General features: G+C 41.7%; 2 protein-coding genes across 3 annotated transcripts; one reads left to right on the top strand and one right to left on the bottom strand.

Annotated features, from left to right (window-relative positions):
* Window positions 1–1,603: 1,603 nt before the first annotated feature.
* On the bottom strand, window positions 1,604–8,380 carry LOC306877302 (N-myc-interactor-like). Its single transcript, XM_079429000.1, has 10 exons — window positions 7,290–8,380; window positions 7,144–7,184; window positions 6,987–7,031; window positions 6,746–6,904; window positions 6,548–6,664; window positions 4,654–4,819; window positions 4,434–4,540; window positions 4,159–4,345; window positions 2,396–2,499; window positions 1,604–2,310 (listed from the first exon to the last, which is right to left on the bottom strand). The coding sequence occupies exons 2-10, from the start codon at window positions 7,159–7,161 to the stop codon at window positions 2,107–2,109; spliced, it is 1,107 nt and encodes a 368-aa protein (XP_079285126.1). The 5' UTR covers window positions 7,162–7,184; window positions 7,290–8,380; the 3' UTR covers window positions 1,604–2,106.
* On the top strand, window positions 7,357–22,514 carry parp14rs3 (poly(ADP-ribose) polymerase family member 14-related sequence 3). 2 transcript variants are annotated; one of them, XM_079428998.1, is made up of 26 exons: window positions 7,357–7,714; window positions 8,208–8,389; window positions 8,790–8,835; window positions 8,943–9,101; window positions 9,330–9,563; window positions 9,893–10,129; window positions 11,385–13,453; window positions 13,536–13,605; window positions 13,718–13,822; window positions 14,020–14,082; window positions 14,160–14,336; window positions 14,433–14,596; window positions 14,678–14,708; window positions 14,861–14,965; window positions 15,281–15,343; window positions 15,516–15,692; window positions 15,780–15,952; window positions 16,084–16,159; window positions 16,240–16,359; window positions 16,487–16,549; window positions 16,847–17,026; window positions 17,123–17,302; window positions 17,384–18,019; window positions 20,044–20,198; window positions 20,695–20,869; window positions 20,968–22,514. In XM_079428998.1, exons 1-26 carry the CDS (start codon window positions 7,543–7,545, stop codon window positions 21,276–21,278), a joined length of 6,123 nt encoding a protein of 2,040 aa, XP_079285124.1. In that variant the 5' UTR covers window positions 7,357–7,542; the 3' UTR covers window positions 21,279–22,514. The 2 variants fall into 2 exon arrangements, with proteins under 2 accessions (XP_079285124.1, XP_079285125.1); XM_079428999.1 differs by lacking the exons at window positions 7,357–7,714; window positions 8,790–8,835; window positions 8,943–9,101; window positions 9,330–9,563 and having other exon boundaries at window positions 8,321–8,389.
* Window positions 22,515–22,568: the final 54 nt, after the last annotated feature.

Here is a 22,568-nt window from a genome sequence, read left to right as displayed (position 1 = left end):
CCACTCCTTCTACACAACCATCACCAGTGACTGCCAGTCCCATGGCCAAACCGGCGCCCTACTCTGGTCTGGGGAGAAATGCAATGGCTTCCTGTTGCAGTGTTCGCTGGCTTTGGAGATGCAGCCGCAGTTATATCCCACGGAAAGATCCAAAATTGCCTTCATCATTTCGCTCCTAACTGGGAGAGCTCTCCAATGGAATCTCTGCCACGGCCACCAGAACTCTTGGAACCAGTTCCTGGGCTGGGCCGAGTACGCTCAGAATTCCCTTCGTCAGCCATCTACTGGACTTACCCCTTTCCAGTGCGTACTCGGTTACCAGCCCCCTCTCTTCCCATGGTCTGGCGAACCATCCGACGTACAATCTGTCGATCACTGGTTCCGAGAGAGCGAGAGGGTCTGGGATGCAGCGCACCACCAACTATAAAGAGCTTTACGCCAGCGCAAGATGATGGCAGACCTGAGACGATCCAGCCCCTTCCTCACTACAGAATCCATCCTACCTTCCATGTGTCACTCCTCAAGCCTCACTTTTCTTCCATTCCTGTCTCTACGGATCCCGATCAGGCTGAGGAACCCCCCCCTTCCATTGATTCTGGAGGAAGGCACGGCTTACAAGGTTAAGGAGATCCTGGACTCCCAACGCCGTGGTGTTATCCTAGAATATTTGGTAGACTGGGAGGAGTATGGCCCAGAAGAACGATCCTGGGTGCCCAGGAATGACATCCTTAATCGTAACCTCCTAGACACTTACCATGCCACACATCCTGGACGCAGTGCACCCCGAGGACGAGGTCGACCACCACGACGTTGGGGTCCCCGGCCCTCAGGAGCGGGCCGTGGAGGGGGGGGGGTACTGACACAGAACAGCCTGATCCACATCCCAGCGCACCTTATCACCAGAATACTGATCACCCACACCTGTCATTCATTTGTTAATTCATCAAGCAGACTTCATAAGCACTCACAGCATCGCACTCCAGTGTCCGGTCTTACATGTAGTGGACTCCTACCTGACGCAAGTTGATTCTTCCAATTTCCTCCAGATTATTGTATCCTGTACTTACCTCCTGTGTTTCCTCCAAAGTGTCCTCCTCGTCTTCGTCTTCCTCCGTCTTCTAGTCATCCTCATCCCCGATCCGGACACTGGTTTGCACTCATCCTCATCCACCATCAAGATCTCCTGTAAGACAAGCCATAAGCTCTATTACCACATCAAGAAACCCAAGTATCATTGCTCTGGTTACTTACCCGATTCTCCTGCTCATACTGCTGTGTGTTATTAATAAACCATCTAACCGTCTTCTCCTAACACTTCCCTAACAGGCGTACCTTTGACTTTCAAAAACAGCTCAGAGATTTCATATGAATAAAAAATACATCTCATACCTGTGGAAAACAGTCTTTTGCAAAGACGTGGAGCAGTGCGGTTTTCCCACACTGATTATCGCCAACTACCACAGTTTTACACTCGACACACACAGGTATGAGTCTGTGAGGGATTCCTCCATTCATGAGCTGAAGACATAATGGGGCTAATATTTCAAACCAATGGAATGATGTTCACAACAGAGATGGGAAAGAAAGCAACGGGAAACCCGATCCTAATCCAAATTTTGACCATTTACTTTGTTTACTTTGATTACATTTCATCGATATTTATTTCATGTTTTCTTTAAATACAAAATCATATTTGCAACCAATTTATTTTTACAGTCTGTGAAGTGAATTGTCCAAATGAATTCGGAAGCGGGTGAAACAGCTCAGTTAATTTATTAAATTTAATATAGCTTTATTTTAATATAGCTTCTGTACATCAACACATCTTCGTCAGGCTGATGATCTGAGCAGAGATAAATATGATTCTCATCTGAAGATACATAACATACCTAAAAATCAACTTGTCTATATATCTGTTTTAATTATAATTGTATTTTGTTATAATGCTCAGTTTTGTCATATTGTTACAGAAGACAGTGAGGAGATATGATTGATATAATCCGAAGGAAAATCGCATATACATAACAGCATGTAAATATGACTAATGCATCACTGATTTTAAGTAAACCCTGGTTTTTGTTGCATCCTGAAGTCAATATTCGATCTTCACTCTTCCTTTTCTTTGACGTCCTCGGTGAAGAAAGCTGTCAGCTGCGCTCCCTCAGGAACATATTTAATGTTCTCCACCTCTCCTCCGTAGTTGCTGGGCTTCTGGAAGTGGATCTCCAGATGGTCCTGAAGATCTTCTTCATCCATCAGTGCCTGGATTCCCCCCAGCAGCACGGTGCGTTTCGGGGCCCCCGAGTACGTCTACAAGATCACAACAAACACCATCAAACAAACGTCCTTCTGCACTCAAACAGATTTCTGAGACGAGTGTGTGCTGGAAACGCACTTGAAATTTCCTGAGCTCATACTCATACAGAGGAAGAACATCGACCACCACATCGCTGCCAGTGTCGACACAAAACTTTCCTCTGTGAACCAGATTCTCTGCAACTGAAAGTGAAAGCAGGAGAACCGTCATGAAGCTGAAACCATATCTGATAACGAAACATCCATCCACAAACACATCAGATTAAACCAGAGCTGCACAGTACTACACTGCACTATTATATACTGCACTGTTTATATTTGTCATTTATATGTTTCTTTTCTCTTTTATATTCATACTTTATTCGCGTTTGTTATTACAGGGTTTCTGTAGGATTTCAAAGCTCAAATTTAAGACTTTTTAAGATCCTTTTTTTAAGACCTGCACAAATAAAATGAACACCATATGAGCAAGGTAAGGACATGTTAATAGTAACATATTAATACTGTAAAATGACTGTAAAAAGCATAATTTACAGTTCAGATACAAGTTTTCACAAAAACAAAGTTTTATAAAATAATACACTTCACATTTCAGCCTTTAAACCATTTTTAAGAAAAAGTATTCAAAAGTATTAATTATTATATTAATAAATTATTATAATAATTAAATCAATATAAATACATTTTACTGTTTAGATTTGTATAATTCGTTGTCTTCTTGTCGATCCACCAGTTCTGCGTGTTTGCAGGATAAAAACATGAGTGGATTTTCGCATTGGTCTGAACAAAATCAGCAGATGGGCTTATTGGTGCTTTCAGAACGGCAGCAATATAACAGTTTTCCTGGTAAAAGTACACAAAGCAGTGCAGCACTGCACTTTGAAATGTGCACCGCTCATGTATATTCAATGAAATCATAACCTTTTGAAGTTTAATTGTCACATTCAGCCATATCACAATTCTGGTCTTTTTGTCCCCAAATTTAAGACCTCTTGAAATCATGATCATGAAAATCACTTTCTTGTACAATTTAAGACGTTTTATAAAGTAAGAATTAGGGATGGCCGTATCGATCCTGAAGTATCGATATATATCGATACTGATGCGAGTATCAACAGTAACAATTGCTACTGAAATAAAAAAATATTGATACCGAGGTGTGTTTTATTTACCAGTGATTTTGTTTATTTAACAAAAAATAATGTGCACAATATGCATTAAATTTAATGAATAACCTATGTTAGCAAATAATTGTGTAGTACTAGGAAATAACTATTTTCCTGCTCATCTGAACACACGCAAATGTTGCAAGACAGAATCAATCAATCACAGAGAGTGTTCAAACAGGGCAGTGTTTCCCAAAACTATCATAAGAATGCACTGATGCTTTTGGGAACGGCAGCCCAGAGCAATTCTTATCAGTGGACAGAAAAAACATGCTTGAGACATTTCACAATAAACAAATTGAAATTATAGCCTAAATAGTTTGTACAATTACATTTATTTAAATTGAACATTAAAAGTTCATATTGATCATGTTCTATTCTGTAATGTTAATATAAATCATTCACTGTCAGAATAAAAAGGTTGCATTTTATGCCTGAACAGCCTGTCACTGTATTTCTTTATGAAAATAAACCATGGTTTTACTAAAGTGACCACAGTTCAACTATAGTATTTGTAAATTTCCATGATTACCATTACAGTAAACATATTTAACCATATGTAAACAAAAATATAACCTAATAAGATAGCAATTAAGGCGTATTGAATGTTAAAATGCATGAACAGGAACTTTCAGAAAAGGCACATTAGCAGCACAGAAACTGCAAACAGACACACCTCCGGTGTTGAGGAAAGTGACGCGGCCCGAGCCCGTGTCCCTGTGGTACTCCAGCTTCTCCACTTCCCCTCCGCCGCGACTCGCTCTGGAGAACGACAGCTCCAGCCGGTCTCTCATTCGCTCCTCAGGTAAAGTGGGCGGGGCGTTACAGAACCTGATGCTCTTCTTTGACACCTGGATATGAACCTGAACGAGCAGAAGCAAGCGTCCTCAGTTAACAGCAGCTCACGTCAACAGACAGCACATTACACTGGACACAGTCAAATCGCTCCACCTCAAACTTGACGGAGGGATCCAGAGATAAAGTGTACGGCTTCACGTCCATCTTGGCTTTGTCACAGGCCACCGAGCACTTGGCCAGCCGGAGGATCTGCTCCGCCACTGAAAGAACATTACGAGAAACATCCAACAGATCAATGCGATTAAACCTGACAAAAACTGACGTCTTCCTAAAGCAAGGAAACGTAAAGACTCCTGCAGATCTGCATCCTTACCCTTCTCCTCCTCAAAGGTGATGAGCGCCTGGCCTCCCTTCAGCAGAAACGAGGGTCTCTGAGTGACGGTGAACACAGACTGCACCTGATCATCCGCCTCCTCGCACTCCTCTCTCTCAAGGACACCAGCAAACTTCACCGGCTTCACCAGGATTCTGGCCTCTATCTGCATTTCAGAGAGCATGAGGGGTTATTAAACACATACAGACATGTATTCACATAAATCAGCTTAGATTTTGGGAAAACATCATATCTGAGTCGAGCACATTTTAGTGAGTCAACATATTAGGATTATTTCTGAAGATCATGTGACACTGAAGACTGGAGTAATGATAATGAAAATACAGCTTTGATCACAGAAATAAATTACATTTTAAAATATAGTCACATAGAAAATAACTTTTAAATTGTAATAATATTTCACAATATTACTGTTTTTTTCTCTATTTTTTAATAAATAAATGCAGCCTTGAGGAACAGAATAATCTTCTTTAAAAAACAAAACATCTAACCGCTCCCAAACTTCTGAAGGGCAGTGTATTAAAGAAGGCTGTGGCATGAGGCACAAAAGCACTAGTAGTAGCAGCCCTTTATTGTCACTAGTCACTACTGTGATCACTATCGCTGTGTTCCATTGCTTTGAGACGTTCTTTCGTCATAATGTCATCTCTAACGAACTCAGATGCTTGCAGAACTCGCCTTGTGTGTTTGCATAATTATGCTTTTAAACGTTAATTACCAAATTTAATCTTTATAAAATGTTCACAAATGGTTGCAGAGAAAATAAAACACAGATAACCTTTAATACTGCTAAAACTAATAAAGCTGCTGAAACAGTTCTACTCTGCCATCATTGAGTCTGTCCTATGTTCTTCTATAACTGTTTGGTTTGGTTCAGCTACCAAAACAGACATCAGAAGACTACAACGGACAGTCAGGACTGCTGAGAGGATTATCGGTGCCCCTCTGCCCAGCCTCCAAGATCTCTATATCTCCAGAGTGAGGAGAAGGGCTAAGAAAGTCACTCTGATACCCTCACACCCAGCTCACTCTCTCTTTGTACTGTTGCCCTCTGGCCGGCGCTACAGATCACTGAGCACCAGAACAGCCAGACACAAGAACAGACACAAGAACAGTTTTCCCCAGGCCGTATCCCACCTGAACAACACATAACACACCCCGGTACTGTACATCTGTAAATAACCCATCAAACCTTCATCTGTACATAGGACACATGCACATTCACAGTTCTGTCTATGGACATTTTTTATTTTCTGTATATTTGTATTTTTATTACTGTTGTTATTTATAATTTATTGTCTATTCTCTTCATTATTAGTGTTTTTATCACCTTAATTATATATTGTCTTCACTATGTTTGTACTTCTGTACTCAAATCTCCTAACACCAAGACGAATTCCTTGTGTGTTTAAACACACTTGGCAATAAAACTCTTTCTGATTCTAATACGTATGTTTTCATCAGGTTAAATTGTCTCTGCTTGCTTGACAGTCAGTCTCTCATAACCTCCATGTTTGTAGTTTTTTTGAACAATTTCTATTTATGTTTGTATTTCTAAATTTTGAAGAATTTTGTTTACATCATTGAATAATTATTTTCCTGTTTATCACTGTAAAGCTGCTTGGAAACAATGTGTATTGTATAAAACATTGCATATGTAAACATGACTGGACTCAAGAGGAAGAAGAGTGAACTACATCTGATCTGACATCCTCTATTTACTTCTGTTGTGCTTTATATTATCATGAAACACTGGACTAACCCGGTCCAGCAACCTTGATCAATACAAGCAGCCTAGCTTTAGACTGTAACCAATTAAATCTGTGCAGGTAAAGGTGAATGTACACATTGTAACAGTAAAATCCAGGTCAACCTTGAATTTGCGCTGCAGAGAATCACTTTCGTCCCTCTTGAGCTGAAGCTTCTTCTGAAGATCATGAAGTTCTCTCTTCAGATCCTGGCTGCCTCGATCCAGACTCTTCATCTCCTCCTGAAACAGAGGAGGACAAACACAAACCCTCACCATCTGCTTTCACGCTCAGTGCTTAGTCTGATCACGCCTCGAACTCACCTGCACTTCTTGAAAATCTGTATTAAACTTGTTAAAAATCATGTCTTCATCCTCCATACAGTTCTGAAGTTCTGCCTCGGCTTTTCTCTTTTCAGTCTCAGCTTCGGCTTTCTCCAACAGCAGCCTGGATCTTTCAGTGTCTGCAGACTCAATGAGATCCTGTGTGGACATCATTAATTATAATTAAATGATCGTTACAGGTCATTTATGATCAAGTGTGGCTGGAGATAGTGTTTTTAACCTTGTATTTCTTGATCTCCGCCGCGGCGCTCATTCTCTCCTCGTCCTTGATTTAAACACGAACACATACAAGCTTTTCACCAAACCATTATACAATATTAAACACAATTCAGATGGAAATCTCAAAAGCGTGTGGATTTGATGTTATAAACACGTACCTCGCCGGGGAAAGACATAATTCACCCGAAATCGAAAGTATCTGAAGTAAAAGTAAAACTTTCGGTGAAATCCGAATCAAACCACCAAATATTTGTCGAATGACCGACTAATGATCGGATAAATGTTTTCAAGACGTATTATTCACCTCCCAGCTTCCTGATTCTGGAGCAGAGACTGGTATTGATCAGAAGTCACATGAACAGAGTCGAGCTGAAGCGAAAGTGAAAGTAGTTACCGGAGTCAGATTTCGGTGAAACACCGGTAACCGAGCAGCTGAGTTTATTTATATGTGATCTGGATCATCCTCGACTGAAAACATGTGTCTCCGGGCCGTTCTCAGGTTTTTATAAAGTAAGTAATGTCACAGTCGAGTGTTTGTGGGGCTTTGAAGCGCGAAGATGGAAGAGAAGAGTCTGATTCTCGAGGGTCTGCCGCAGGATCTCGACAGAATCAAACCAAAGATCGAGCTCTACTTCAGAAATAAAAGAAGGTCTGGAGGAGAGATCGAGCAGATTCGAGAACATCCAGACGACAAACGAAAAGCGCTTCTGGTTTACATCACAGACGAGGGTGAGCCTCTCTCTATTAGAATATAATAAACTAAACTAATACTGACACCACAACACTCCCACATGAAGAAATATATATATATATAGTCAATACCATAGTGCTTTTGAACCATAGCTACTATAGTAAAGTGTATTATATTATAGTAATTACAACACTTTCTTCACTGTATAGTGAACTAGTTCTTTAGTACTTTAGTTTTTACTACTGTAAACTGTAGTGTATTGTAATATACCCTATAGTTGTAGTAAAAGTAGTACAGTATTGGGTAAAGTCATGTGTTTATATTACTATAGTTGTTATATTACCACAGCAACTATAGAATTACCACAACACATTAATTCAAGTACTTTACTATAGTATGGTTCAAAAACACTATAGTATTTAGGCCTAATATAAATTATTTTTTCATGTGCGTTTAAATAAACAATCTGCTTAAAAACCGAGATGACTTGTGAAATGTAAGCGTTTTACAGAGAATTCCCCTGTTCTCCAGATCTGAAGAAGGTGCTTGACAAAAGGATCCATAAAGTTGATATCAAACCTCATGGATCTGTTGAAGTGACGGTGAAACTCCCAGAAGACACAAAACTGAAGAAGATCAAACCTCCAGTCCTGCCCAAACCCAAACCAGAGACATGCCGTGCCCTCAAATCACTGCCCGCTTCTGCCAGACAGGTCATTTGATATCATTACTATTATTAAGATTAGACCACGAGTTTCCTGATTCTTGTTTCTTCTGAAAGACAAGGAAGCAACTGGACATTTTTCCCGATAGCATAAACAGCCGCTAGGACAGTGTCTTAAGAACTAGTTTGACCAACTATAGCAGTTAACCAACTGCTAATCAGGTTTACTTTTTAACCACAATCTACATTTTTATGTAGGCTAACTTACTTTAAAAAGTTATGAGCAGTCTTGAAGAAAACAATTAGATGAATACTTTTAAAAGTAACCTACGCAGTTTATGCAACCAGCACCTGATTTTGTTTAATTGTCAAAGGAAAAATAAGAACTAAAATGTTAATGTGAATTTTTTTGATTTATTCACACACTTCCTCCTCTTTATCGCACAAAGGTCTCTCCCGTCAGAAAGCCTACAACAGCAATTAAAGGTCATAAAGGTTGGACTGTAATGCTTTTTATTGTCAGTGTTTAAAAAAACAACTACAGATTTCCAAACTTTTACGATGACACTTTGATCATGTGTATGTATCTGTTCATAACACAGAAGATGAGGAGGATTCTGAAATACCAGATCTTCTCATTACCACTCCGGGTTCAGTTGAGAAGGAAACCCTTCAGATGTATTTTGAGCAGTTTACAGAGCAATTTGAGCTAGCAAAGCACGGAAATAACAGCTGGATCCTGAAGCTCTGTAGCCAGTCAGGTATGATTTATGAGAGTTTGTGTCCTAGTTACACAGAAACGTCACCGAGTGAGGTGAAACAAACTGGTTTTGCAAGTCTATTTCCGTGCATCACTTACACATGATGCAGGACAAACCATTAGATAACTCTCACTCAACTGAGAAAAATAAAAGCAAATGATGAAATCAACATTACTCCATCTTGGAGATCAGAAAGATCAAATTTAATAACATTGACCCTTTTCTCAGATTTAGAGGAGATTTTTGGCCAGAAAGAGCATGGGTTTGGTATAACTTTAGAGGTGTATAAAGGAGGTCTGGGAGAGCAGCTGGACCCACGGCGCTTCATCTTGACGGGCTTTGATGGAGCCACAGACTGCAAGATGATCTCGCTGTTCATTGGCAGCTGTAGCAAGACAACACAACACACTTGGGAGACGCTTGATGAGCACAGGATTGTTGTCACCTTCAAACACGATATCGGTGGGTTGTGGAGATCTTTCCTCTGGGTGGCCGTTGGGTTTCTGTGTTCTCGTCGCGACTTCCGTTTCTGAGACGCCTGCTTTCACGCTGCTTATATTTGTTTGTCTTTTGGGTCTGCTATGTCTAATAAACATTTTATTTTCTCTATCTATCTACATAGACTAATCAAATCCTCTATATCAAAAGGTATTACATCAAAATGAATGCTTCAAGAATCTGATCAGTTGTGAACATTAACGACTGCTAAGAACAAAAACACTAAGATTGAATTAATGAGGAAGATGAACACACTCAAAGCATAGTCCACTTTCTTCCTGTTTTATCAACAGATGTGGCATCATTTTTAAGGAAATGCACCTCGAAGCAGCTGCAGGGTCGAGACATCGGAGTGACCCGTGTGGAGCGGACGGACTCGGTTCTGGTCCAGGGAGACTTGGAGAAGCTCACTGAAGATGTTCTCACACTTTACTTCAGCAACAAGAAGAGGAGCGGAGGAGGAGAAGTCCAGTCCTTCATATGGATCAACACACGAAAGAGTGCGGCCATCACCTTTGGAAACTGTGACGGTAGGTTTTCAGATTGTTTGCAAAGATGAAACATTCATTTAGATTCAGCACAAACAGAAAACGAGATCTAAAAATATCATGTGAATATTGTATAAAAGTTAGAGAGAACTAATAATACTGTGCAACAGTAATTTAACCTTCATATTGAGTTCTGGTCATTGTTTTTCTTGAAAATAAATCTCATTATGCCAAATTATTACCAAAGCTTGGATTCAATCTTTTTGTCAAGTTATCTTTCAATGAGCATGTTTTTAATTTCTTTTTGGAACCGACCGATCGCAGGCCTCATTGATCGGAGCACATGCACCTCAGTTTTTGAGTGAGCCTTGCCAAAATTATCCACAGATACTGCTTTTTCACTCAAAAACTCTAATCAATGAGGCCTGTGATCAGCCAGTTCCCAAAATAAATTAAAAACCTGTGCTCATTGAAAGAAAACAAGCTGATAAAAAGATTAAAGGGGCATTTACACACCATTTTCAATTAAAAACGGAAAACTTTTAATGCGTTTTGGACACTCATTTACACGAAAACAGTGTTTTGGGGGCCTGAAAATGCAAACTTTTTGAAAGTTTTTGAAAACAGTACCGTTATTGTCTGTGTAAACTACACAAATTTGAATTTGCGCATTGCTCTATCCAACAGAGGATAAGAGGTACGGAGAATGGATCAGTTTTTATAGGGAAAGACAGCCTAGTTAAATGTTTAGCCAGGTCACTCCTGATTTTTGAACTAATCAATCATGTTAACAACTTTACAGCACTTGTTGTGAATTTCACTGACACTGTAGTAGGGTCGCTTTGTGAAAACATCTAAATGGTTAATTATAGAGACAGTAAGACAGAAACTCAGCTGTTCCCCACTCATATTGGTCTGAAAAGGTAAAGAGGTGTTTCAGGTCTCGGGAGACTAGCATAAATTGACCAACAGCGCCATCTGCTGTTTTGGAAAAGAAAGTTGCTCAATTGCACATGTGAGAAAATCAGCCTGCATGCATTTGTGAGAAAATCAAGCCAAGTTTCCTCATAAAAAGGCAAATGAGTCTCACAGTTGTAACACACAATACATATATTTGTCCATACCTCTGCATTTTCTCTCAAAGAGTTTTGTTTTTGAAAATCACTTTGCGTTTGTTTGAAAGTAGAGTTTTTCTTTGCAAAGCAGATTGTGTTTATTTGCAAAACACTGGATTTATTTGATAAATATTGGCACAAAAATCGCTCCATAATGTAACCCGTCTTTTCTATCGTAATAGATGCGCACGCAGTGGTGGAACAAACACACAATGTATGCGGCACACAAGTTCACGCTTCACTGTTCTACTCCAGTTTACAAAAGGCTTTAACTGGAGGAAAACCAACCCTAAGTGATAAAATATCCACAAAAGTGAACGTTCCTGTCAGTGAAAAGCTGCTCTGTTTCTTTGAAACCAATGAGCGATGCAGAAAACAACTGGAGAGTGATGTCAAACTGCTTCATGCCAAAGTGCTTATTGACAGCTCTGCCGCAGCAAATGAACTGATGCTGGAGATGGACCTCAACAAAGAGTCGCTGGCTGCGCTGCAGATCGCACCCACGTGGGAGTCCAAGACTACGAGGGAAATTCAGTCCTTTCTGAGCAGGTATGACACAGCAGAGCTGACGGCGGAGAAGGATGTCTGGACCAGAGTTGAGAACGACTGTAACCGTCTCGCCACGCTCGATACTGCGCTCTCCTACAGGGAGTTCAACTCGAAAGTCGTAATTGCTGGTGTGAAAGAAGAGGTCAAGGTCCTGTCAGACAAGATCAGGACGCTCCTGAAGAACGCTGCTGCTGAGGTGGAAGCGGAAAGAAACACCATCGAGGTGGACATCCAACTAGACTGCAGAGAGATGCTTGATCTAATTAAAGAGTGTGTCGAATCCAGATTAGGGCAGGTGAGTCTATCACATGATGAGAAGCAGCACATAATCTCCCTCAGAGGTCTGAAGGATCAAGTAGATTCAGTGGAGATGCTCATCAAGCAAGCGCAGAAGAACATCGTTACATACCAGCTGAAGCTTTCTTCACATCTGATTCACTTTCTGAAGTCTCTGGATCTTGAGAAGTTTGAGCAAGACTATTTTCTCCCAAGCCAAATTCCAGCTAGACTTTTAAAGCGACAGGATTTTTTTGTCATCTTGGTTGAGAAAGAAAACCTAAAGAGAGCTGAAGACAAAATAAGTGAGGTTCTCAAAGAGCAGGTTATACAGCTTTCTCCCAATCAAACCGATGAAACGTGGACACACTTTCTCAGGAATCTTCAAGATGAAATAGAATCGTTCCAGAAAGCTCACGACATCAGGATCGCAAAGTCAAATAATGAGGTTATAATATGTGGGTTTTCCAGTATAGTTGCAGATGTTACCGGAAAAGTCAAGACATATCTGGACAACAAGGAACCAACAACTGAGAACATCCCTCTGAAATCTGTGCGAGAGGTAGAATTCGTGGAGTCCTGCCTGAATCTGTCCGAGCTCCCTGAACTCAAGCGCCTCGGCGCGACGGTACTCACTCACAGAACATCAAACTCCCCTTGCCTGAAGATCACAGCAGCTAAAGACAACATCAAAGACGCCGTGCGTGTCATACAGCAGCAGATCTCATCCATTGTTATGGAGAGCCATAAATATTGCAAAGCAGGAGAAGCAAAGGTTCTGGAGAAACATGAAGCCAACATGAAGACCAAAGCGAAGGAGATGAAGTGCAGTCTGTATTTATCACAAGAGCATGTGGTCAAATCCGGCCCTCCAAAGAGCTTCACACACAAAATAGGCAATTTCATGACTCTGAGCATCGTAGAAGACGACCTGCACCATTTCACAGCTGACGCTTTGGCCTGCCCAATGAATGCCAATCTAGCTTTCACTAACCCTGTGGCTCAACGCTTTCTCCAGTTCGGAGGAGACAAGATTACGGAGGTGTGTAAAACTCAGAAGAAGGAACAGCAGAGTCTTCTGCCTGGAGATGTGGTGCTCAGTGATGCTGGGAAACTCAGCGCTGGGACGCTCATTTACGCCGTGTTGCCTCAGAAAGGACAGAGGCTGGACTCCCACTACCTCCAGTTGGCCGTGCATAACAGCCTCCTGAGAGCTAAAGGACAAGGATGCACCTCGATTGCACTTCCAGCAATCGGCTGTGAAAGCTTCGGTTTCTCTGTCAAAGAAAGTTGCATGGCGCTCCGAGCTGCTGTACTGCAGTTCTGCAGCGACCATCAGAGTTCTCCTAAAAACATCAGACACATCAGTATAGTGGATTCAGACGAGAAGACTGTTGAGGAGTACAACACTCTGATCCAGGAACTAGTATGATCCCTCCTATATGCAAACGTTTATTTACTATGTTTAGCATGTTTTATTAATAATCACCTGTTTAATTTATTAACAGGGATTTCCTGACACATCTACAACGGTTCCCCTACAATCCTTAAAGCTTAAACACAGATCAGACATGAGAGGTACTGTATATACCTGCTTTTGTAATTTCACTACTAGTCACCATGTTTCCTAGACTTCATCTGAAGTCGTTTATGTACTTTTATTTTTCCGCATGGCTGGGAATTCAATCAGTGCTGATCAATGGTGTGCCAATATGCTTGAAAAAGGGTGACATCACCAAAGAGTCGGTGGATGTTATAGTGAACTCAACAAACAAAAGTTTGGATCTTAACACTGGTAAGAGTTTCTTTACTGCAGCATCAATACTAAACTGACTCACATCATTATAGTTTTACCTTTCATGCTAAAGCATGTCGAATAGCCCGAAGGTACTTCAAAGATTTGGATTATTATATTTACTGTAAATTATCCTAATATAGGGATGTTTATATCGTTTCCCAGCTTGTTTCCAATGTACTGTTCGATTTTAACAGGTGTTTCTGGTGCGATCTTAAAAGCTGCTGGAAAACCTGTTGTTGACGAATGCAAAAAGCAAGGTATCACTGACTCTTTCCGTCAATGCCTATATTCTAATGGGAGTGCTGAGTGATTTCATTCACATCTGCTTGTGTAGCTCCTCTGAAAGCAGGTGCAGCAGTGCTGACGGGTGCTGGAGCGCTTCAGTGTAAGTTTATTGCACAGATAGTTGGGCCAGACAACATCGCTGACATCACATCCTCTCTGGGAACGGTTCTGAACCTCTGCGAGGCCAAAAGGGCCACAACTCTGGCCATTCCTGGGATTGGAACAGGCATGACAGCAAGCAGTTTCTGTTATTTAAAAATATTCTTTCTCAAAGCGCTGTGAGGAAAAATAAAGCCCTGAGTGATAATCTTGTTCTCTGCAGGACGAGGTGGCTTTGCCCCGAAAGAATCGATCAAAGCCATCTTCACAGCAATCGAGAACCATCTGAAGGAGCCAAACTCATCCTGCCTCCGGAGCATCACTATAGTGGCATTTGAACAGAATACCTTTGATGACTTTTGTGACCATTTCAAAGCGTGCAATAAGGTTAATACTGATGAGATAACATAATAATGTCCAGATTCATTTTTTTATAGTTTTAATTTTGTTACATTTGTTTTTCCTCAGCCTGCATCCAGCAAGATGCCTGAAAATCAAGGTTCTGACAACTCTACATTTCCATGCTGATCCACAAATAAATATGCTCTAGTTTTTCAAATACATCATAAACCTCTTTTCATGTCTTAGTTCTGACATTTCCAGGTGTGAATATTAAGTGTTTACATTTGAAATTTCTCTCATCTTCCATAGTCAAAATTGGAAGTGTCAGAATCGAGGTAAAGAAAGGTGACATCACTAATGAAACGGTCCGAGGGATCGTAAACACCACCAACAGGGACATGAGCCTGAGACGAGGTCTGTAAGACTTAATATAACTCAAAACACAGAAGCTAGACACTTTTATATCAACACATCAGTTACTCTAAAACAGTAGTTTCCAAACATGTTCCTGAAGCCCCCGAAACTGCACATTTTGCATGTCTTCTCAATAAAACACAACTCTTAAGAGACTCCAAAACATGCAAATGTTGGGGGCTCCAGGAATAGGGTTGGAAACCACTGCTTTAACATAAGCCATGGATCTACACCGAAACACAACAATTTTAAAGTATGACCAGTTCAGTGTGTCCCAAAAGATCTCAAAATCTCAAAAGCATCCTTGTCCTTTAGGCGTGTCGGGTGCCATATTTAAAGCGGCTGGAGCGTCTGTGGAGCAGGAGTGCCAAAAACACGGTGAGAACCTTACACCAAGTACTGAAACCTTGTTAACTATCAATTGCATGAGCAAGAGAAGTTCTGGATATCAGTATGGCTACGATTGGGCCGTAGACACAATGCTGCACTGACACTGAATGCCAAGAACTGGTAAACAAATTTCTTTCTTTAAACAAATTCCATCCTGAAGGTCCGTTGCAGAATGATCTCGCAGCTGTGACCAGCGGCGGAAACCTGCATTGCGACTTCATCATTCACATGGTCGGCCCGCACTCGGCGGCGGAGGTGAGATCCCGCGTGAAGAACGTTCTGGAGCGCTGTGAGGAGAAGCAGATCACCACGGTCTCCTTCCCTGCCGTGGGCACCGGTACGGATTTGTGATGGTATTGAATGCAGCATGTGCTGGTCATCATGTGTGGTTGTGTCTCACTCTGTCTGATGGCTCTTGTTAAAGGCGGCGGAGGTGTTAAGGGTGAGGACGCCATCGGTGCGATGCTGCAGGGCTTTGAAGATCACTTGGCTCGAAATGTCTCGACTGTGATCAAGCTCATCTACATTGTAATTGACCAGGACAACGTACTACAAGAGTTTCAGAAAGATCTCAAAACATGGATTGCGAATACACAGGTAGAGAACCTTAGCCCAGTTCTGAATAGAGTTAATCATTCAGAATTGAAGGACACTTCAAAAGATTTCTGACATATCAAATGTAAATGCTTTTGCACTTTAACATTTAATTAACATAAATGCACAACTAGGACAGTGAAGATGATGATGAGTGGGAGGCTTACAGCTCAACAGAAGAAAGTTCCTCGTCTGACCAAGGAGCCAACGGTAATGCAGCATTTGATGACTTTTTGAAAATATGCTGTTATAGGTGTTCCAAATTTGCTAAAATGCTTGCATTTCACCAGCAAACCCTGTGGAGGTGATGATGGGACCGATTAAAGTCAAGGTGTTTAGCGGAGACATCACCAAAGAGACCGTCGAGGCTATTGTAAACAGCACGACTACAAGCCTCGATTTGAACACGGGTGAGTTTGCTTTTGATATCGCTCCGAATCTAATCAATGGCATTTTCCTAACATGACACAGGAAGAGTGGCAGTTGAATAACTAATTGGATGTGGTGCTCAGATCTAGTGTATGTCCTTATGTGCAGGTGTATCAGGAGCCATTCTCAAAGCATCAGGACAAACGGTGGTGATCGAGTGCAAATCAAAAGGTACATCCTTCAGCTTCAGTCAATAGTCATAAACACAGGCATTTCTGATGAACTTCTAACACGACGGTGTCCAATCCTGGTCCTGGAGGGCCAATATCCTGCAGAGTTTGGCTCTAACTTGTCCTTAAATACCTGTCCGGAAGATTCTAGTAATCCTGATGACCTTTGATTATCTTGGATCAGGTGTGTTTAGTTGGGGCGTGATATAAATTCTGCAGGACAGGGAGCCTCCAGGAGCAGAACTGGTCTCTCCTGCTATACCAGAATAATTGCTCATTCATTCTCTTCTGATTAAAGCGCCTCAGCCTGCCGACGGCATGATCCTGACCAAAGCTGGAAATCTTTCAAATATCAAACACATCATTCATATGGTTGGGCAGACCAATGAGAAAGGCATCAGCAGCTCCATGTACAATGTTCTGAGGATGTGCGAAGACAATAAGATTCAGTCGGTTTCATTCCCAGCTCTTGGAACAGGCAAGTTAGTTAGTTAGTTCATTCAGAAATACAGATAAGCAAAGCCAAGCAAAGGTATCTGGATGATCCTAAAATGCTTAATGTTATGTCCTTCAGGAGCAGGAAACTTGGCTGCAGCAGGAGTTGCCAATGCAATGACAGATGCTCTGACAAACTTTATAAAGGACTCACCAAAACATCTGAAGCGCGTCCACATCGTGATCTTCCAAGCGAAACTGCTGCCAGACTTTCAGGAAGCTGTCAAGAAGTGCAAGAAGATTTCTCGAAATGCTTCTGGTATGTTTCAGTGCATTAATGTACAGTGTGAAGAATGAGCTGGAACTAACCCGGTTATTTTAACTTGTGTTTCCTGAACAGCGCGTCAGGTCAAACCCCTCCAGCCAATGGTGATCCCTGTGCTGACACAGCGACCAGCTATTAGTCTAGCCAAAGAAACGGCCGCTGTTTTGTTCCCGGTTATGGCCATTGACGTTTACGGGACGTCCCCTACAAACCTCGCCAAGGTCAAGAAGCTCCTGGACGAGCTGGTCAAGGAGGAGTGCATCAGTAAAGACGTCCAGTCGAGCCACATCACAAACCTTTCTGAAACAGACAAGGCGGCCATCGTGACCCTCAGCCGAGCCAATCAAATCAACATTCTGGTGACCAGTTTGGATAAGTTAACGGTATCAGGGAAAAGAGACGACGTCTTGGATGCTGTGCTGAAGATAAACGGCTTCATCCAAGAAGCGCGAGACCGAGAGATGCGGGAAGGTGAGGTGAAACGTCTGAGGGAGATGCTGTGCTGGGAGGTGGCGAGAGGAGAACGCTGGGAGTCGCTGGAGCCCGGCATCAGCTACGACATTGAGCTGGCCTTCCACCGCAAGCAGAAGAGCTTCCAGTACCAGGAGAACGTTGAGACCTACACGGTGGACTTCAACAAGATGGAGGTCACAAACAGCAAGCAGGAGTCCTGCAGGATCAAGAGGTCTCTGCTGGGAGATTCTGATACGGGTATGAGCTGGCATTGACCACAGTCTACAACAAATCCAAAGGTTTTTCATAAGAATCAGAAGCATCAGTGTGGAGAGTCTTGTGATCAGGATTTTTGTCCTTCCAAAAGTACCAAGTACAATTTATTTCCCAAATATAGCTAAGATACAACAAATGTAATGCTCAGACTTTTGAAAAAAAAATCTCAACATCTCAAGCTACCGTCCTGCAGACTTCAGTTCCATCCCTGCTCCAACACACCTGCCTGTAATTATCAAGCAAACCTGAACACCTTGATTAGCTGGTGCAGGTGTGTTTGATTGGGTCTGGAGCTGAACTCCAGGAGCAGGGTTGGAGAGCCCTGATCTAGTGACTAGTTCTGCCTCAGAAGCACTTGTAGTTTCAGTGTTAAACACTATTTTGTTCTCCAGTTGAGATGTCATCTGATTTGCACGTGCTTTCTAGCTGTATGTTGCAAGGCAAGGCAAGTTAATTTATATAGCACAGGCCATTGAGTGTGCTATATAAATAAATAGCACAGGCCATAGGTCCTAGGCCATTGAGTGATTTACAGTGGTGGCCAAAATTATTAGAACACCTGACAGATCTAAAAATATTGACCTTTTTTACCTCCAAAACATGATTTAATTTAATGATGTTCATGAAACATGCAGATGGTTGCTCTGAGCACAACGATTATCGGATGAAGCGAGTCGTACTGTTTTTATCCACTTTTAATTTTAATATTTGGTATGTCCACCTTTAGAATAATAGGCTGCTGATTAGATCAGCTGTATGGCTTGAGAAGGCCTTAGACTTTCTATCACATGATAGAACAGAAATAGAGAAATCTACAGGTACACTGGGTTCCCACTTGTTCTGTAAACATTTGTGAATGTTGCTGCTATCGTAGCTGCTATGCTATCAGTTGTTTTTGGTTCACCTACAGCTGATGCAGGAGGGTTTGGGCCCTGGCGTTGTGGCAGCGGTCGGAGAGCTCTCACAGGTGGAGGAGGGAGAGCTGGGTCCACAGGCTTTGGTGGTTGTGGGGCCTTTTTTAGTTGATATCTGGGGGCTTGCAGCGAAAGAGTAGGACAATTTGGTCCCAGCATACATCATTTCCTCCATTTTTTATGAGAAGCTTAGAAGTGGAGATGCTGGAGAGAGAGATAATGTGTCTGGTGAGCGGGGCTCTGGTGTTTCCGGTGGCGATGATATGTTGTCCTGGCTTCCATGGCTGTTTGCCAGAAAGTCGTCCTTGGGTGCTGAGTCTTCGAGCTGTTGTAATACGTCACAGTCTGTTTGTGATGAGCTCTGTGGGCAGGTCTCAGCCAGGATACTTTCCATGAGGAAAGCTTGTTTTGGCTGTGTGGTGTTATCAGTGTCCTTGTGGGATTCTTCAACCACATGATGACTCTGAAGCTGATATGAAGTCCTGTGGTCACTCATATTCTGTCCAGGTTTGCCATTCAGGCCAAGTGGATTGGCACACACCACTGAAGGATGACGGAGGGAGAAATAGATATTGTCCTTTAGCACTCTTGCACCAAGTTTGTTTAGGTGGAGGCCATCCAGTTTAAACAGTTGTCTGTGGCCCCAGAAAAGATTGAAGTTGTTGATGAAGTTGACTCCTTTTATACCGCAGGTTCTTTGTAGCCATGTATTCAGCCCAAGCAGCCGTGGTCCACTGATGAATGACTGAACTTCAAGTGACTGATCCTTCTTAATGAGTTCTGACTGCTCTTTCCGAATATCATTCTTCCCCACATGGATGATGACTTGATTTGCAGTCTTGTGCTCGACCTTGAGCGCCTGTTAGCTGCTGGCTGATAGGATCCATGTTCAATTACATTTAGGGATTCCTCACTCAGATTCATTAATGCTTCAAATCTGTTCTCAAGGTGTATAGGGGGTGATGGAATAAGCATCTCACTGACCATCTGATGTCGAGAGCATCAGATGGTCAGTGAGGTGTCTGCAGGTATCATCTGAAGATATTTGGTGATATATGATTCTTTCTGTAACTTTGCTTGTTTGTTTCTCAGCAATCATTCACCCCCCTCCAACATGGACCAAAATGGATGGACGGGATTTAGAAATAATCACATTACAATCAGATTCAGTGGAATACAAGAACATAGAAACAGCCTTTCTGAAATCCAGCGTACACCGTGATGTGAAGCCCCTCAAGGTTCAACAGGTAAAATAACTTAGACATGACCAGACATTAGGCATAAGAACACAAGCGTCAGTACTTAAAATCAAGGGTAATCACAACTCATTCTACATCCCTAATGTGACTTATTTCAGAATATGGAAATGAGGCATTCTAGTAGCTCAAACAGAAAAGTACAGCAAAAACATGGGTTCAATTATCAGAGAACACACAATTTGATTAAAAACAATGAATAGCTTCAATGCAACGTTAGAATAAAAGCATCTGCCAAATGCATAAAAAGCAGGATATTCAATGAGAAAAACAGGAACTTGATTTTCTCCATGATGCATTAATTGGATGGTTATAAATGAGAGGGACAGATGTTGTCAGCTAAAAAAGGTCAAGCAAGAGTTTTAAAAATTGGAATAACATGCACTGAGATTTAAGAAATTAAGAGATGATTCTGATTTCATGTCAACTTTAAGCTGTTCCGTGTTGACTTCAAGCCTGTCTTTATTAACGTCTGAAATGATTCCAGATCGACAGGATTCAGAGTCAGTCGCAGTGGCAGAGATACTCTGTGCTGAAACAGGCCGTGGATAAGAAATACCCCAAACAGACAAACGAGCGCCTGCTTTATCACGGAACGACCAAAGAGATATGCCAGAAAATCAATAAGAACGGCTTCAACCGCAGCTTCTGTGGGAGAAACGGTACGTCTCAGGTCTCCATTTGCACATGATCTGACCCGTAACGGCCTGTTTCTTGCAGCTTCACCATACTGACCTGTCACATGTGCTCTGTTTTGAAGCGGTCTATCACGGCGAAGGCACCTACTTCGCTAGAGAGGCCTGGTACTCCTGCCAGGACAAGTATTCCAACCCAGACGACAAAGAGCTGAAGTACATCTACCGAGCGCGAGTGGTGACGGGCTCGTTGTGTAAAAGCAGAGAAGGAATGAAGGAGCCGGATCCGATCAACCCTGCAGACCCACGGGCCGGACTGCACGACTGTGCCGTGGATGACCCAAAGAACCCCTTCATCTTCGTGGTGTTCTGTGACGCGGGAGCGTATCCAGAGTACCTCATTACCTTCAAATCCATAGTCCTCCAGAGTCCATAATCCTCCAGCAAACTCTACAAATGCACATCGGCCCTGAATGCTGCTTACAGAGATAATGGGACAGTCTTCATGATATTACTGTGACAAATACATAAATGTTTCCACACTTACATTGCTGGCCCAAATGATTAGAGCACTGGCATTTTCAGCAGCAAAAACTGGTTTTAAGTCAGTTATTTCTATCTTGCTCGTCCTGGAGTGTGTCAGCAGGAAATATCAGTTTACATTTCCAAACATTCATTTAGCCATTAATTGTAATAATTAATTAGCTTCAAGAAACCTCCTGCAAAGCTCCTGAGAAACTGCAAAAAAGCTGCTTTAAACACAAAGCATGCTCACAACAAATGTTGATTTAATTTAGTTAATAGAAGTTAATTGACAAAGAAAATCTATTTAAGATATTATTTTTGACAGCATCCTCATTTTACAACATTTTTACACGAGTGCCTAAAACTATTAACAGCACTGTAGCTTTGCAGGTTTCTTGAAGCAGAGACACAGTTCTTCTGGATTTAGTCTCAGTTTGTTCTGTTTCTTCATGTCATTCCAGACAGACTGATGATGATCAGATCACATCTCAAACATCTCACTGGATTATTACTATTAATGGCTAAATGAATGTTTGGAAATGTAAATGATATTTCCTACTGACACACTCCAGCAGAAGATAGAAATAACTGACTTAAAACCAGTTTTAGCTGCTGATGATATAGTGCTCATCATTTTGAACACCACTGTAATTTTCTTCATTAGGGCTGTCAGCTGCCAAAAATCACTTTAATTACATGAGAAAAGCTCCCAAATAAGGAAAAATCAAAGACATTTAAAGGGACAGTTCACCCAAAAATGAAAATGGTCATCCTTTACACACCCTCATGTTATTCCAAAACATTTGCTGGTCCCCACCGACTTCTATAGCCCCCCCCCAATAGTCTTATAATCAACCATCACTGACCTGTTATGCCTTTTTTATCGTCCGCTGAAGGCCTTTCACATGCCACATGCTCTCATGCTTTGCTTTTAAAATGCGTTTCCCGTTACTAAAAGAGGAGCATTATGATTATCATTTTTACTGCATTATTTTTTCTCATTAATCAGTTGACAGCCCTACCAGAGAATGAGCTGCACTTCACTACGCAGTGTTTTAATCATTCTGAGCGTATGAAACTTTGATACACAAATGTTTGCTTCTATATGAAACTTTGTAATGCTAATAAACATTTGCAATCTGCCTCGATTGACCTGCTGCTCTCTGTGAGGTGAGAACTCATAACGCTTGAAGAAACCGGA

This window comes from Barbus barbus, assembly GCF_936440315.1.
Source record: "Barbus barbus genome assembly, chromosome: 11".
Classification (NCBI taxonomy): domain Eukaryota; kingdom Metazoa; phylum Chordata; class Actinopteri; order Cypriniformes; family Cyprinidae; genus Barbus; species Barbus barbus.
The sequence above is the reverse complement of the archived record's forward strand: the minus strand, read 5'-3'. Positions and strand labels throughout refer to the sequence as shown.